The sequence below is a fragment of the Taudactylus pleione genome, unplaced genomic scaffold (genome assembly GCF_031769625.1).
Source record: "Taudactylus pleione unplaced genomic scaffold, aTauple2 ptg000095l, whole genome shotgun sequence".
NCBI classification, from domain to species: Eukaryota; Metazoa; Chordata; class Amphibia; order Anura; family Myobatrachidae; genus Taudactylus; species Taudactylus pleione.
Window position 1 is genome coordinate 152,123 of NW_028284497.1, and position 15,208 is coordinate 167,330.

General features: G+C 44.1%; 1 protein-coding gene across 4 annotated transcripts in view; it reads left to right on the top strand.

The window, feature by feature from the left end:
* MORC2 (MORC family CW-type zinc finger 2) overlaps positions 1-15,208 on the top strand; it is a 143,645-nt gene that overhangs the window by 27,281 nt on the left and 101,156 nt on the right. For all 4 annotated transcript variants that reach the window (XM_088469866.1, XM_088469863.1, XM_088469865.1 and 1 more), the window contains exons 8-10: positions 11,506-11,665; positions 11,846-11,957; positions 14,667-14,792. In XM_088469866.1, the coding sequence (XP_088325992.1) occupies positions 11,506-11,665; positions 11,846-11,957; positions 14,667-14,792 (398 nt within the window). The remainder of the gene's footprint in view (positions 1-11,505; positions 11,666-11,845; positions 11,958-14,666; positions 14,793-15,208) is intronic.

Below are 15,208 nucleotides of genomic sequence, written 5' to 3' on the forward strand. Positions count from 1 at the left end.
CCTTGCCATACTGATCAGGGAATGCCACACAGAATGCAACACAGTCTGTGATTATTATAAACAATGTTCAGTAAAGATTTAGCTTACAAAACTTAGTCATCAAAATACTTTTGCCCCATTGCCTTAAGATATTTTACTGATAGAAACTGTTCTTACCAATATCTAGCGAAGTCCCTGTGCTGAGGTTAAATGTGTGTACTTATGATAAGCTTTTGTGTGTCAACTCAGGCGATCGCACCACTCTTTTTATACCCCCCTGTATTGTGTCCCTGCTGTCCTAATGTCTGGGAAGGATAATACCTCGAAGGGCTTGCCAGAAAAAAAATGCTCCTTTTGCTAAATCTCTTATCTGTAAAAATGTCAGACTAAAATTTAAGGTACCAGATTAGACCAGTGGACCCTTTGTGTGGCTAGCTCAGGCTACATATTCACTAACTGTGGATGAACGCGATCTAGCAGAGTCGGCCTAAGTTAATTCTATTGCCCAAGCCATATTAGAGCTTACCCAAGCCATATTAAACCTGAGATATGGGCAATAGGAGGCTGACCAGGAACGTATGACAGTTCCGGATCAGCCTCATATTGCCAATACCGAAGATCTTCTGAAGCTGACCTTCAGGGACAGATACTTCCACCACCCGTTCGGTAGAAGGGTTACTAAACATGCCTGTCACAAATCGGAGTCTTGGCATTCCTTTTAGACTTCGACATTCATTCATTTCAGTTTACAGGATATCCCAGGGATGCCTCCCTGTGATTAACTGATGCACCTGTGTGCTCACCTGGTCAGCTAGACCAATGTCTATTGACCACCTCCTATTTAAACTTGTTCCTGTGTGCAACCCATTGCCTGAACAACGTGTAGTTCAAGGCTCCAGGCTTACTCCTGTATCCTGTGTTTGTGTCCACAGTGACTACATCTGCTACTTTGTGGGTTCTCCTTATTTACCATCTAAGCTTAGTATAGTTTACCTGCTGGCATCGCAGCCTCCATGCTGCATACAGACCTGTGTTCCATGTACCGCTGTGCTCAATTACCTGTCAGCGCTGCAGCTTTTACGCTACATACAGACCTGTCTTCCATCAGCCACTGTGTTCCGTTATCTGTCAGCGCCACAGTGCCCACACTGCATACAAACCTGCACTAACCACTTAATCTCAGCCAGGAAGTATATCACTTTCATCTGCCTGTGTACCATCACCTATCAGTGTATCAGTGCTGAGCCGACGAGTTCAGCTGCGGTCTCATTCCATCATACCGCTGGGTTAGTGCATGCAAGTTATTTATGCTGTTATACTCTATCTCAGTGGTTGTCCAGGTTATACTATTGTGCTGACTTGTATTGGTTTCCCTGCACTGTCTGCTATTATCTTGGGCTGGTTCAGATAAGGGTGCTGGTTCCAGGGATAGAATTCAGTGTACAGTATACAGTCTGTGCACTGTGGTGTTCTGTAGCTGTATTACCTATCCTGACTCTGTTCTGAGTTCCTCACTGGTTCCCGTTCCAGGGCTTGCATCAGAGCTGTACCAGAGTTGCAGCTTTCACAAGTTGTACTCTGACTACATAAGACTCCGATTCCTGGCTTGAGTTCAGAGTTCCTATCTACCAGTACTATACTATTCTGGTTTCCGGGGGTCACCCTTGTTGCTGGATTATATTCCTGGTCTTACAGGTCACTAGACGAAGGATTGGCCAGTGGACCTGGTCTGTTCACCCTGGTTAAAGTCCAGTATCCTTGCATATCACAAGTCTGTTGTACCTAGCTCCTACTCATACCCATGAGCCAGAGTTCTCGTCAAGCCACCTCGTTTCCTATGCACGTCAGTCAGACCTAATGGTCCCGAGCCAGATCTACAAAATAACCAGATCGTAACAATATCCTTCTCTATAGACCGAAACTTGAGAAAATATTCGCTTCGGCAGTAGTAACAAAAACGTATTTTCTGTCATGGTCAGCCTGAAAGAGTCATGGTCCATTCTTTCCTTCCTTTCACCCCCAGGATAGATCAAGGAAACCGCATTTTGCCAGAAACCAGTTAACTGCACCTTGCGGTGTTAAAGTAAATGGTAAACAGTCCTAGATCACCCAACTCTAGACCCCCCCCTTCTCACCTAGGAGATCTTTGAGTGGGATGCCTGTTGGCATTCAGGGACTTGTGGTCAATACCACACAAGATAAATGGGGAATCATCACCAGATAATACCTTGTGCCCAGGCAGTTTTTTCTTTGCCATGAGCCTTGCCATAGACTGGTTAAAGTGTTGGGCGCTCAGAGAAACAGGGCTAACTTTGGTCTTTGAGAGAGATAGTTCCTATCCTTCTGGATCGTATCTTTTCCTGGTAAAAAAAAATGCCATGTGTGTCCTACCATCTTTATACTTAAATACTTTTAAATTGTGATTTGCCCATAGACAGATTCAAAATGAAATTGTTGAGATTTTATGGTAAATGGAATGGAACGAAGGGGGTTTATGATATCAAATTCCTTCATGTCCCTATCTGGGAGGATCATCAGAGCCTTCTCAGATCTGCAATCCATGTCTCATCATTTCCAATTTTAAACTCTATCCTTCGATCTATCCACAACACCAAGGATTTTCACAAAGTTAATGGCTCTGACGTCAGGTCTGTTAAGATCAAAAGTGGTGAAAGTAGTCTCATATTTAGTCAACATATTAGTTGAGACAGACTTAACTGTGGACATTCTGCCGCCATCTAAAAGTAGAAGTCCTCCAATCTCATGGGTGGATTGTAAACTACCCAAAGTCCAGTTTCAATCCATCTCAGAGAATGTATTTTTCTAAGCATGCTTTTTGAAACAAAAGGTTCTTTCCTTAATACGTCACGTTCTAGCCATTTTCATCCATGGAGAAGACAACTGGGAGGCAGACTACATCAGAAGGCAAGATCTACATCCAGGGAATGGTCTATCCACTCCCAAGTCTTTAGTCAGTGGACAGGTGGGGTCATCTGGCCGTTGACAAGATGGCGTCCAGGCTCAACCACAAGGTAGACAAATACTGTGCCTGCACCATAGACCCCAATGGCTTTCTGATAGATGCCATGGTTGTGCTTTGGAACCACACGATCAATTCTCTTTTTCCTCCAATAGCAATGCTTCCAAAAGTGTTCAAAAAGATAAAGAGGGAGTTTGAGTCATCCTAGAGGTTTGATTGACCTCAGGGAAGGAGAGGAATGCAGACCTCCCATTGTTAGAGACCCCTTCATGGCATTTTCCTCTGAGATCAGATCTTCTCAACCAGGGTCCTTTCCAGCACCTGACCTCGCTTGGCTTTGACAAGGTGGCTACTGAAGCAGCCATCTTAAAGAGACAAAGTGATCCAGACGTTGTCACATGCCAGGAAGCTGGTATCTGGCCGCCTATAGTTTGGAAAATGTACATTCCTTTGTGTGAATAAATACCTTTCCCACAACTTCGTTCATCCTTCATTGGTTTGGATTTAGGATTAAGACTTAATTCTTTGATTGTGCACAATCTTTCATAGAAAGCTATCTGTTGTTCTGTCAGTTCAGACCTTTTCATCATGATGTCTTACACTTACAGCCTCCATTTCTCCTACCTGTGGTCCCATGGGCTCTCAACTTTTTTTTTTTTTTTCTTTTTAGTGATATCTTCTGCTAGGATACTTTCAGAACTAGATGCACACTCTTGTTGTTCCCCTTTGTTGTCAGGGTTGTCTGAGGACAATACCATTGTTCCAACCTAAGGTTCTTTCCTGTTTCCACATAACCAGGAAATAGGCGTTTGAGAGTCTTGAGGACTTGTGTTTGGAGGATAAGATCATTTTGTTGCTCAAATTATTTTTTTGTCCCTATGATTTCTTTAAAAGTGGCAGGCCTGTGTCACAACAGACCACTGCCCGATGGATTACGGCTGTAATCCACCAGGCCTATACTTCTGCAGGTAAAACTGTACCCGACCAGGTCTGCTCTGCTAGGTCCATGGGAGCTTAGTGGGTGGCAAGACAGGGCTCTCTCTCTGAACAACTTTGTAAAGCGTTTACCTGGTCTTTGGCACATACATCTACTAAATTCTTTAGTTTTGACACCTTTGCATCCAGGGATGCTAGTTTAGGATGTAGGGTGCTTCATGCAGAAGCTCAGAGGTGTTCTGTCCTGTGAGGACAGCTTTGAGATGTCCACAGAGTATTTCAGTGTCCCCCAAATCCTTTTCTTCTATTTCCATGGGGGACACTGAACGACCTCCCTCACGCTCCTTGTACGTTTTGTGTCAGATGTTTTAGTTTTTTCTGTTTTATTGTTAAGTGCCCTGTTTAGCACTGCACTCTTTATTTCTTCTTCAGGGTCCATAGGGTTCACAGGAACTACCTTGGGGTATGTAGTTGGAGCGATCCAATGCGCCAAACCGCTACAGCTTTGGAGCTCCCAGCATGCACTTGTTCTCCTCCCTATATATCCCGCCCTCCGCCACAGGCATTCAGTTTTTTTTGTTTGGTGTGCGGCAAGACCAGTCACACCGGTTATACAGCGGGACTGCCTAGGCAGTCCAAGCTTTTTTATTTTATGATTTACCTTAGTTTTAGAACTTCAGAGACTAGCTGTACCAGGCGTCGATAATGAACCATGTACCGCGACTCCTTCTACCTCCACCGAAACACCAGTACCGCTATATGCCCTGTGGTTTTCAGCAGGCCTCAGCTTGGCTTAGCAGCGGCTTTTACTGCGGTCCGGACTGCAGGAGGAATCATGCGCTGCAGTCCTGGCCTCCGGTGTAGAGACGCATCGGAGGTGGCTGCGGGTGAAGGCCTCGTGTAACGTATCCTTGCTAAGGCGGCCGGGATCATATCGTCTGACGCCGGGGATGGGTGAGAAGGCATCAAAATCGCAGCCTAGGAGAATTTGCGCTCCCCCGGCCGCTCCTCCCCCCAGACGCAACTTCCGGTTACGGATGCCCACGTCTGTACTGTATCTGACCACTTCGTGTATGAGACGCTCGCAGTTAGCATTTGTGTGTGTACTGCTGAAGCTGTGGGTCTCAGAGGTTTTGGTCTGTCTCTCTGTATACCTCTCCCTGGGGTCTGGTATATAGCACTCTACATCCTACCAATACCCCTCCGGAGCTGGCTAATTGATTCAGAGTCCATTTGCAATAACAATTGTGTGTATTTATGCATTGTATGTGACTGTAATGCTAGCTGCTGTATTTATACTGCCTGTTTTTTCAAACTGTCAGTTATACCTATCACTGTGTTTCTCCTAAATTCCTCTGCAGAGGTGTGTGGGTTTTTTCATTAATAGAAGTCACATTGTATATATACTATACACCTTTATACCATTTACACATTTGTCATGTCTAAAGGTAAAGGTGAGAAGGATGAACCGCCAGTGCGGAGAACATTTAAGTCCTGTTTTGCAGGCCAGTCTGAGCAGGATGTTATACAGCATGGATTGTGTAGTAACTGTTGTAAACAGCTACCTGGGCTATCCGGTGCACCAGCACTAGAGCCACTCGGGTGGCCATTTTGCCTCAGGTTTTGTCATACCTAGTAGACAAGGCTGCAGAAGCACGGGCTCCTGCTGCTGCGGTATTACCTCATGCTATGGGGTGTTCACAACATGTCCATCCTTCTATGTATATGTCCCCCATGAATTCCTGTTGGATTACTTGTACTGCTCACTCTAGTCAGAGTATGCTGCCGTCTATAGCCTCTCAGCAGGCAGATAGACCTGTAGCGGTAAAGCAGGGGCATAAGAGAGGTTCTCGTCAATCGTTGCCTCAAGAGTGACTTAGCCTCCTCAGCAGACTCTGATACTCAGAGTTCTGGGTCTTACTCGGATGGAAGAACACCATCAGTCCCTTGTTGATGTCCCCTCTCTGGTGAGAGCGGTTAGAGCTGTCCTCAGTATAGAGGAAGAGGAGGTTTCACCGACATCTAAGACTCTGGTCTTTAGACGTCAAAAGATGGCTAAGGATTATTTCCATGCTACAAGGAATATAACCTTTCGATACCCATTTGTACTTGGTGAGTGTAACAAATGGGAAGTTCCCCCAACAATAGATGCTCCTGTTACTAGATTGATCAGGAGCGCTACGTTACCCATTTCTGCAGCATCCTCTTTGAAAGAGGATACAGATAGAACACCTGACAATTATTTGAAATCATTGTTTTCATTATCTGGAGCGATTACCAGACCAGCTATGGCTGTAGCCTGGGTAGCCAAAGCTATGGAAGATTGGACAAAATCTCTGGAAGATACTGTGCCTGATGCAAGAGAACAACAGTCTCTTCTCAGTCAAATGCGAGAAGCAACTGTGTATATGGGAGAAGCAGTGATTGACGCAGGGATCCTGGCTTCGAGGGTCTTTGCAAACTCCGTTGCAGCCCGAAGATCCCTTTGGCTAAAGACCTGTAAGGCGGATGCAGGGTCCAAAAAGGCCCTCGAATCCTTGCCTTTTGTGGGGAAGGGGATGTAGTTATGGTACCGGTCTCCATTCCGACAGCGGGAATCCCGGCAAGGGATTTAACATAGGTGTCGAAATACAGACATCTTTTTTGATCCCGAGGTCGCCAGCCTGAACTAAGCTAAGTCCAGGGAGCCCTTAGCATTTGCCGTGGGGGGGAGGATTAGGATTAGGGGCTCTAGCGGGGTTAGCGTTGGGTTTGGGGGGGGGGGAGATTACGGTTAGGGCACCCCTAGGGTGGAATGTTAGGGTTATGCACCACCGGGGGGAGGTTAGGTTTAGGGTGTGGTGAGGAAGGATTAGGTTTAGGCAACCCTGAATGGGATTTAGGGTTAGGCACCTCCAAGGGGGAGGGTAAAGGGGGGGGAGAGTGGAGGGTTAGGTAAGTTACCTGACGCTGTCAGGATTTCATCCTCTCGGGCTGACGCTGTCGGGATTTGAACCGGTGGCTAAACACCCGCTGGCATTTCAATCCCATTCATCGGGGAAGGTACTGTTTGGACCAGAGCTGAATCACATAATGACTTCTTCGGCAACACAGAAGTCTGCTCATTTGCCATCCACGACTACCTCTAAATTTAGGCAGTCGTCATCTCGATCCTTTCGCCCACAGGGTAGGGCAAAGAAACCAGGCTTCTTCCAGACAGTCATTCCCACAGGATGCCACAGCCCAAGAAATGTTGGTCAACTAAACATCCTGCTTCCAGGCCAGACGGTAAGCCTACTGTCTGATGGGGCGGGCCTCCCTCTGGATGATATCAGGTTTGGAGGCCGACTTCTACAGTTCGCCCAGGCCTGGCATCAGACGACTACGGATACCTGGGTTCGAGAGCTGGTCTCTCATGGTTACACCATCACGTTCCTAAGGCATCCCCCTCAGAGGTTTGTTACTACAACCCTGCCTTTGGATCCGGTCAGAGCTTCGGCCTACTGGGGCCCTCCTGAAGTCAGACGTCATAGTCCCCGTCCCTTCAAAAACCAAATTGGTCTCATTGCCTTATATTGAATATGAAATCTCTCAACAGATTCATCAAGGTGCCCAAATTCCATATGGAAACCCTACGGTCAATTATGCTGGCGATGGAGCATGGAGATTTCATGGTATCCCTGGACATACAGGATGCGTATCTGCATGTGCCAATTGCACAATCCCACCAAGACTTTCTGAGATTTGCGGAAGATCAGAAACATTACCAATTAAAGGCTCTACCCTTCGGTCTAGCCACAACCCCTCGGGTGTTTACCAAGATAATGACAGTTATGACGACTTGTCTCAGACAACAAGGAGTCGGGATACTGCCATATTTGGATGATCTCCTGATATTAGCACAATCTCAGGAGATGTTGCAGTGTCATCTGCAGATGACTCTTGTCTGCTTACAAGAGCACGGCTGGGTAATCAATTGGAAAAAGTAGTCTCTTTCTCTAACTCTCCAGCAGATGGTGCACTTGGGGGTGTTGCTGAACTCTCTGGGACTGAGGATTCTTCTACCAGAAGATAAGATTGTGGCACTACAGTCTCGTGTGCGCAGTCTTCTCTGCATATAAACAGTGTCAGTACACTTAGCAATGCAGGTGCTGGGCTCTATGGTATACATATTCGACATGGTGGCCTATGCCCAGTTCCACTGAAACTATGGGTCCTGGCTCATTGGGATGGTCAGTATCATCGGATAAAGTCACAGATGATTCGCATCTCGCCAGAGGTTCACCTCTCCCTCGCTTAGTGGCTAGAGACGACTCATTTAAACAAGGGTCGTCCGTTATCGGTACCGGAATGGGTACTTCACACCACGGATGCGAGTCTGCGAGGATGGGGAGCAGTGACAGGTCACCACCTTTCAGGGAAAGTGGACGGTTCAATAAAGTCACCTACCAATAAATATCTTGGAGCTTTGTTGCTTTGCACAGATCGCTCATACTGGCACAGGACCTCCTATAGGGCAGGCCTGTCCAGGTTCAGTCCGACAACGCGACAAGTGGCCTACATCAATCTTCAGGGAGGCACACTAAAGTCCGGCTGCCATGAAGGAAGTGGCGGAAATTCTGCTGTGGGCAGAATGCCATCTTCCAGCAATCTCTGCAATATTCATCCCAGGGGTTCTTAACTGGGAAGTGGACTTCCTAAGTCTCCAGAATATACACGCTGGAGAATGGGCTTTTCATCCGGACGTCTTTCAACTCCTGGTGGACAAGTGGGGATTACCGGGCATAGACTAGGTACGGGTCCAAAACGAGGGATCCCTCAGCCGCCTTCATGGATGCTCTGCCGGTGAGGTGGGACTTCAGGTTGGCATTCCTATTTCCTCCAATCTCCCTCCACCCGAGAGTCGTCAGAAATTTCAACAAGGAAGGCGGAAGGATAATACGAATAGCCTCTGCCTGGCCCAGGAGGCATTGGTTCTCCGATCTGACATGTCTATCCATAGACAGTCCACTGCCTCTACAGCCGGATCTGCTAGTGCAGGGTCCCTGCCTATATCAGGATTTACCTCGGCTGGCTTTGACTGCATGGCTCTTGAGTCTTCCGTTTTAAAGGCCAAGGGTTTTTCTGCCTCTGTGATCCAGATGATGCTGAAGGCAAGGAAGTCTGCTTCCGCCCTCATCTATCACAGAATTTGGCATTCATTTTTTCTTTGGTGCTCACAGAAAATATGATCCGAAGGTTTTCAAGGTCTCGAGTACTTGCTTTTCTTCAGGCTGGATTAGATTTAGGTCTTCGCCTGGCAACCTTGAGAGTCCAGGTTTTCTGCATTGTCAGCTTGGTTCCAGTGCAGTATTGCCCCACTGCCGGATTTTAGAACATTCTTGCAAGGGGTTCTTCGACTACAACCTCCATTTCTCCCTCCGGTGGCACCGTGGGGTTTATCCTTGGTTCTCAGGGTACTGCAGGCTCCTCCTTGGATACGGTGGTTTTGCGATGGCTGACAGCGAAGACACTTTTTCTCCTCGCTATTTCTTCAGCTCGCTGAGTTTCTAACTTGGCATCACTGTCATGTCGCTCTCCATATTTGATATTTCATCAAAATAGAGCCGTCCTCCATACTAAGGCGGGTTACCTTGCAAAGGTGATTTTCAGTTTTCATATAATTGAGGAAATTATAGTCCCGGCTTTTCAGCCTTCAGACGTGTCTACAGGTGAAGCTCTCCTGGATGTGGTTCGAGCCCTTCGTATTTACGTGGGTCGTACCGACTCAATCAGGAAATCAGATTCGCCCTTTGTGTTATATGGGTTTCACAAACGAGGCTGGCCAGCAAACAAGCAGACTTAGTCATACGCAGCCAGCGAGCCAATTTCTCAGGTCTACACACAGGCTGGTCTCCCTGTCCCGAACAAGGTGACAGTACATTCCACTCGGTCTGTGGGACCATCGTGGGCGGTTAGACATGGTGTCTCGGCTGAACAGCTGTGCAAGGCAGCCTCTTGGTCTTCCGTCAATGCTTTTATAAACTTCTATGCATTTGATACTTTTGCCTCCCAGGATGCTTCTTGTGGGTGGCAGATTCTCCTCTCTGTGCAGGAGCGTCCCCACCCTTAAGGGAACTGCTTTAGGAAGTTCCCAAGGTAGTTCCTCTGGACCCTATGGACCCTGAAGAAGAAAATCAGAGTTATGGTATAACATACCTTAGATAACTTTTTCTTCGAGGTCTATAGGGTCCACAGGGTACCCACCCTGATGCACCTGGCCTCAGTAGGAATCTGTTATTTGGCCTTTTTGTATCACTGATTCCCTCTTTGTATGTTTAGTGTTTCTTGTGTACATTGTACTTCCTTCTCCACTATTAGTCTTGTTTACAAACTGAATGCCTGTGGCTGAGGGCGGGGTATATAGGGGGGGTCCCCAAGTATGCCCCAAGTGTTTTTTTGATTGCAAGTGTTTGCGGCAGGTGGATTTTTCAGTTTTTTCAACTTAACTTTAGCAACTTTTAAATATGCTGACCCCCATTTTCAAGTACCTCAAATTTGATGGGATAAGTTATTTTCTGCAAAGAAAAAACTCCAGAGTACTATTCTGCACCACGTATAGAAAAATGCTATTTATCAGCTATTGAGCCCGTTCCAAAACACCAAATACCTTCAGCAAGTCAAATCGGGGGGTACCATAGTGAACTTCCATGTCAAAACATCTTTTGGGGGGTGTCCGGCTGATTTCCCCATTTCTGACAGTACTTTTCGCCTGTTACAGTTTCGCCGGGTCCCGTTTTCGCGTACTTTCAAATTGAATACGGGGATACGCGGGCACGCGCGCGATATTTTTCCACCTGAAAAGCAGGCGAAGTAGGAGAAAAGTCCAGGCCGCGAAAAAGTATCGCGGCTCGGCTCAAATTGAATACGGCTCTTAGAGGTAAATTTACTAAGGTGAGAGTTCTTAGAAATGGAGATGTTGCCCATAGCAACCAATCAGATTCTAGATATTCTCTTCTAGAAGGTGCTAGTTAATTGTTAAGTAGAATCTGATTGGTTGCTATGGGCAACATCTCCACTTCTAAAAACGCTCACCTTAGTAAATTTACCCCTTAGACTGTGTTTGATTGATTTTTTTTTTTTTTATATTCCAACGGGGGTTTTCTTTATACAAGTTGTTGCTTGGCTGAACGGATGTCTAATTGACATCCCTTATATGCTCTGTTGTGATTGAGAGTTTGGTTACTTCTGTTATCTCCTATTTGCTTGTTGCAATTCTGGGCGGATGTAGTGGAGGGGTATAGAGGACAGGAGTTGGAGTACAAACAAGGTTTAATCAGACCTTTAGTTCCTATTTCTGTGGCCTCTATATCACTAAGGTTAACAATGTCCCCCAAATGTATTCAGTCAAATGAATTTTAAAGGTATTTAAAAAATCCTCTACTCCCATTTTAATTTCCACGCGCTGGTAATTGGAGAGAGCATGAATGAACCACATACTCTGAAGTACAATTTGTAGAATATATACCTTTTGTACTTCTATTTGGAAGTGTAAATGTACTTAATGTTGATGTATGTATAACATTTTGTCTACCTAAAGAACATGCTGATTTGTGGACTGCCTTTTGTTTTTCTTTGCAACTCTTTTGAAGGTGATCGTTCCACTTCCTACATGGAATTCCAGAACATGTGAGCCACTGACAGAGAATATGGAAAAATTTGCTATTGAAACTGAGCTAATCTACAAGTATTCTCCATTTCGTTCCCAAAGTGAGGTTATGGAACAATTCCGCAAAATTACTGGAGACTCTGGTAAAATATAAAGCAAAATTGGTATTCTATATTTTAAATCAGTGAGTGATTGTATTAAATAGAAATTGATTATATATAATAAAGTTCTCATGGATTAAATATCAAGTTAAAGCCTGTTTGGTGCTGTTTTATGCAGAAGTTGAAGAGCAAAAATAAAATGTGCCGTTGCTCTTTTTTTAGGTACTATAGTGGTCATTTTTAACTTGAAGCTAATGGATGCTGGGGAACCAGAGCTTGATGTAGTATCTGACCCAAAAGACATTCAGATGGCTGGGACCCCTCCAGAAGGAACGTAAGTGTTGTTAACGATATGTAGGATACCTGTATTTTTTTTTCACACCTTTTTGTGAGCGTTATCACACTTTTTGCTTTCCCATGCATCGTTTGTATTCTATATGATATACAAAAATGAAAAAATATCACAACATAAGGCGCTGCCTCATATAGCAGCAGACAAGGTCAGTATATAAGTCACCAACTTACAAATACAGACATGAAACGTAGAAAATGACCTTACAAATCCGCGCTAATGAGATGTTCAGGAAAATGAACCTTTTCCACAGATTCCAAATGTATCTCAATGAGTCCATATGTAGATAAAAAAAAAGAAGAAAAACAAAATGTTTCTTTTGTCAGATAATCAATGTTATTAGAGATGTATTACACCTCAGGTGTCAGAAATGGATGAGGAGGTGATATAGGTCCGAACCCAGGACAGCAATGAATCTTGACAGAATATCCAAAACGTCCATAAAGATACACCAACAACGTGATGAGACCAAATAATGCTTACATGTAAGCTTACATATAAAATGCAGGATACAAGTGCGTAGCGGTTTCTTTAATCGGTCCTCTTTCACAGACACAGATCCACTGTTTTTTCACATGGATCAAATCCACAGGGCCCAAAAAAATATAATAAAGGGCCCAAAAAGTCACAACAAGTAACTAAAATAATACGGTTTATTAAAGTATAAAAACATCAAAATGAACATACCCTATGTACAACACTTAAACCTAACAGCGAAAGATGGATCCCGGGAATAACGCTGAATAGGTAAGGTGGGACACACAGGGTGGTAAAACAGACACTAGTAGGACGCGTTTCAACGCTCTGCGGCGTCTTTATCAACTTTAGTGTCAAACAATGAACTTGAATACTCGTGCAGCCGCCATCTTGATTAAGGGGACTACCTAGTCCCCTTAATCAAGATGGCGGCTGCACGAGTATTCAAGTTCATTGTTTGACACTAAAGTTGATAAAGACGCCGCAGAGCGTTGAAACGCGTCCTACTAGTGTCTGTTTTACCACCCTGTGTGTCCCACCTTACCTATTCAGCGTTATTCCCGGGATCCATCTTTCGCTGTTAGGTTTAAGTGTTGTACATAGGGTATGTTCATTTTGATGTTTTTATACTTTAATAAACCGTATTATTTTAGTTACTTGTTGTGACTTTTTGGGCCCTTTATTATATTTTTTTGGGCCCTGTGGATTTGATCCATGTGAAAAAACAGTGGATCTGTGTCTGTGAAAGAGGACCGATTAAAGAAACCGCTACGCACTTGTATCCTGCATTTTATATGTAAGCTTACATGTAAGCATTATTTGGTCTCATCACGTTGTTGGTGTATCTTTATGGACGTTTTGGATATTCTGTCAAGATTCATTGCTGTCCTGGGTTCGGACCTATATCACCTCCTCATCCATTTCTGACACCTGAGGTGTAATACATCTCTAATAACATTGATTATCTGACAAAAGAAACATTTTGTTTTTCTTCTTTTTTTTTATCTACACATGGACTCATTGAGATACATTTGGAATCTGTGGAAAAGGTTCATTTTCCTGAACATCTCATTAGCGCGGATTTGTAAGGTCATTTTCTACGTTTCATGTTTGTATTCTATAGCTTGGTACAGGATGGATGCATTTGCACCCTGATTGTATCCAGGAAATTACACACGCATGACAGAGCACATATACATGCAAATGTTCAGCCAGCATCTTAAAATGCATCCAACTCTACAACACTGCACGAATGCCAGGATCATCAAGTGTGTATTTTAATCCCATGATATCGTAGGGCAGTGTTAATAATAAATGTGAAAGTCACATTACCATCTTTGTACAAAATACTGTATATTAGGGATGTGCAGGCTCGGATAGGTTCGAGTTTGCATGTGGAGTTCGGATTTTTCCCTCCAAAAAAACGGAACTCAGAAAGAGGCAAAACGTCATCTTGCATGGACGAACATCATCATTCCTGGACAAAAAGGAATGATGATGTTCGTCCATGCAAGATGACGTTTTGCCTCTTTCTGAGTTCCGTTTTTTTGGAGGGAAAAATCCGAACTCCACGTGCAAACTCGAACCTATCCGAGCCTGCACATCCCTACTGTATATGTAATGAAATGTTGCATGCTCCACATAACATTACATAAAAAAATACATATATGGTTAGATACAAATATCTGTTCCTTTTTGAAATTGTATTAAATTACATGGTTCAGATGAAAATATAAAATAATGCGAATAGTCATGAACAACTTCTTATATCAGAACAGCCACAAAAATTATTTAAGTATTCACTATAAACTCAATACGCAATGAAATGGCTTATAAGTGGTGCTGGTTTGTTGTCTTCATCTTCATCATCATCATCGCCATAGCACTTACATGAGATAAGCCTCCTAATGCTTGTCTGCTTCCAGGTCTTCTTGCGTTTCAATTATGTGAATACATCCTTGCTGTACCCTGTCTATGCTTAACAACCCCATCTCTTTCTTGCTCTGGTCCTACAGTTGTAAGGACTCACAAGCCTTTGATGCGCTAAAATCTGCAGAAATACACACATTTGCAATAAAAAAAAATGCTAGATGTGTGTCCAACTCTACATGAGCTCCAATGTTTTTTTTGTACTGCAAAGTTCTTGTATAGCACTATAGACAGTTTATTTGGTTATATTGTGCATATATTTTTTTTTTTGTCTTTAATATCTAGGAAGCCAGAGCGGCGTTCATTTAGAGCCTATGCTGCTGTACTTTATATTGATCCAAGAATGAGAATCTTCATTCATGACCACAAGGTCCAAACCAAAAGATTATCTTGTTGTCTTTACAAGCCCAGGTAAGTAAGGGTTTAATGCTAATGATGTTTTTTAAATATTAATACAAAAGAGGCTTTTTGGTACTTACTGTTAAATCAGTTTCAGTGTATAGCACAAGAAGACACTGTTCTAGAAGCAGGCACAATCTGCAACTATTGTGGGCTGCCTCCTTCCCCTTTAATCCTGCTTTCCTGTTTACTCCAGGTTTAACTTTAATAACCCTCATAGGAGACCGTATACTACACACTGAACAAGAATACTACACACTGAACTACACACTCAGACAGAAAACCAGAGTGTAACTCAGAAAACTAATGAACACCTGATAAAGATTTGTGAATAGAGTAAAGGTGGGTACACACCTGAAAGGTATATCTGCAGATCAAGTGATCTGCAGATACATCTGCAGATGATGGTCGTTCATACACACTGAACG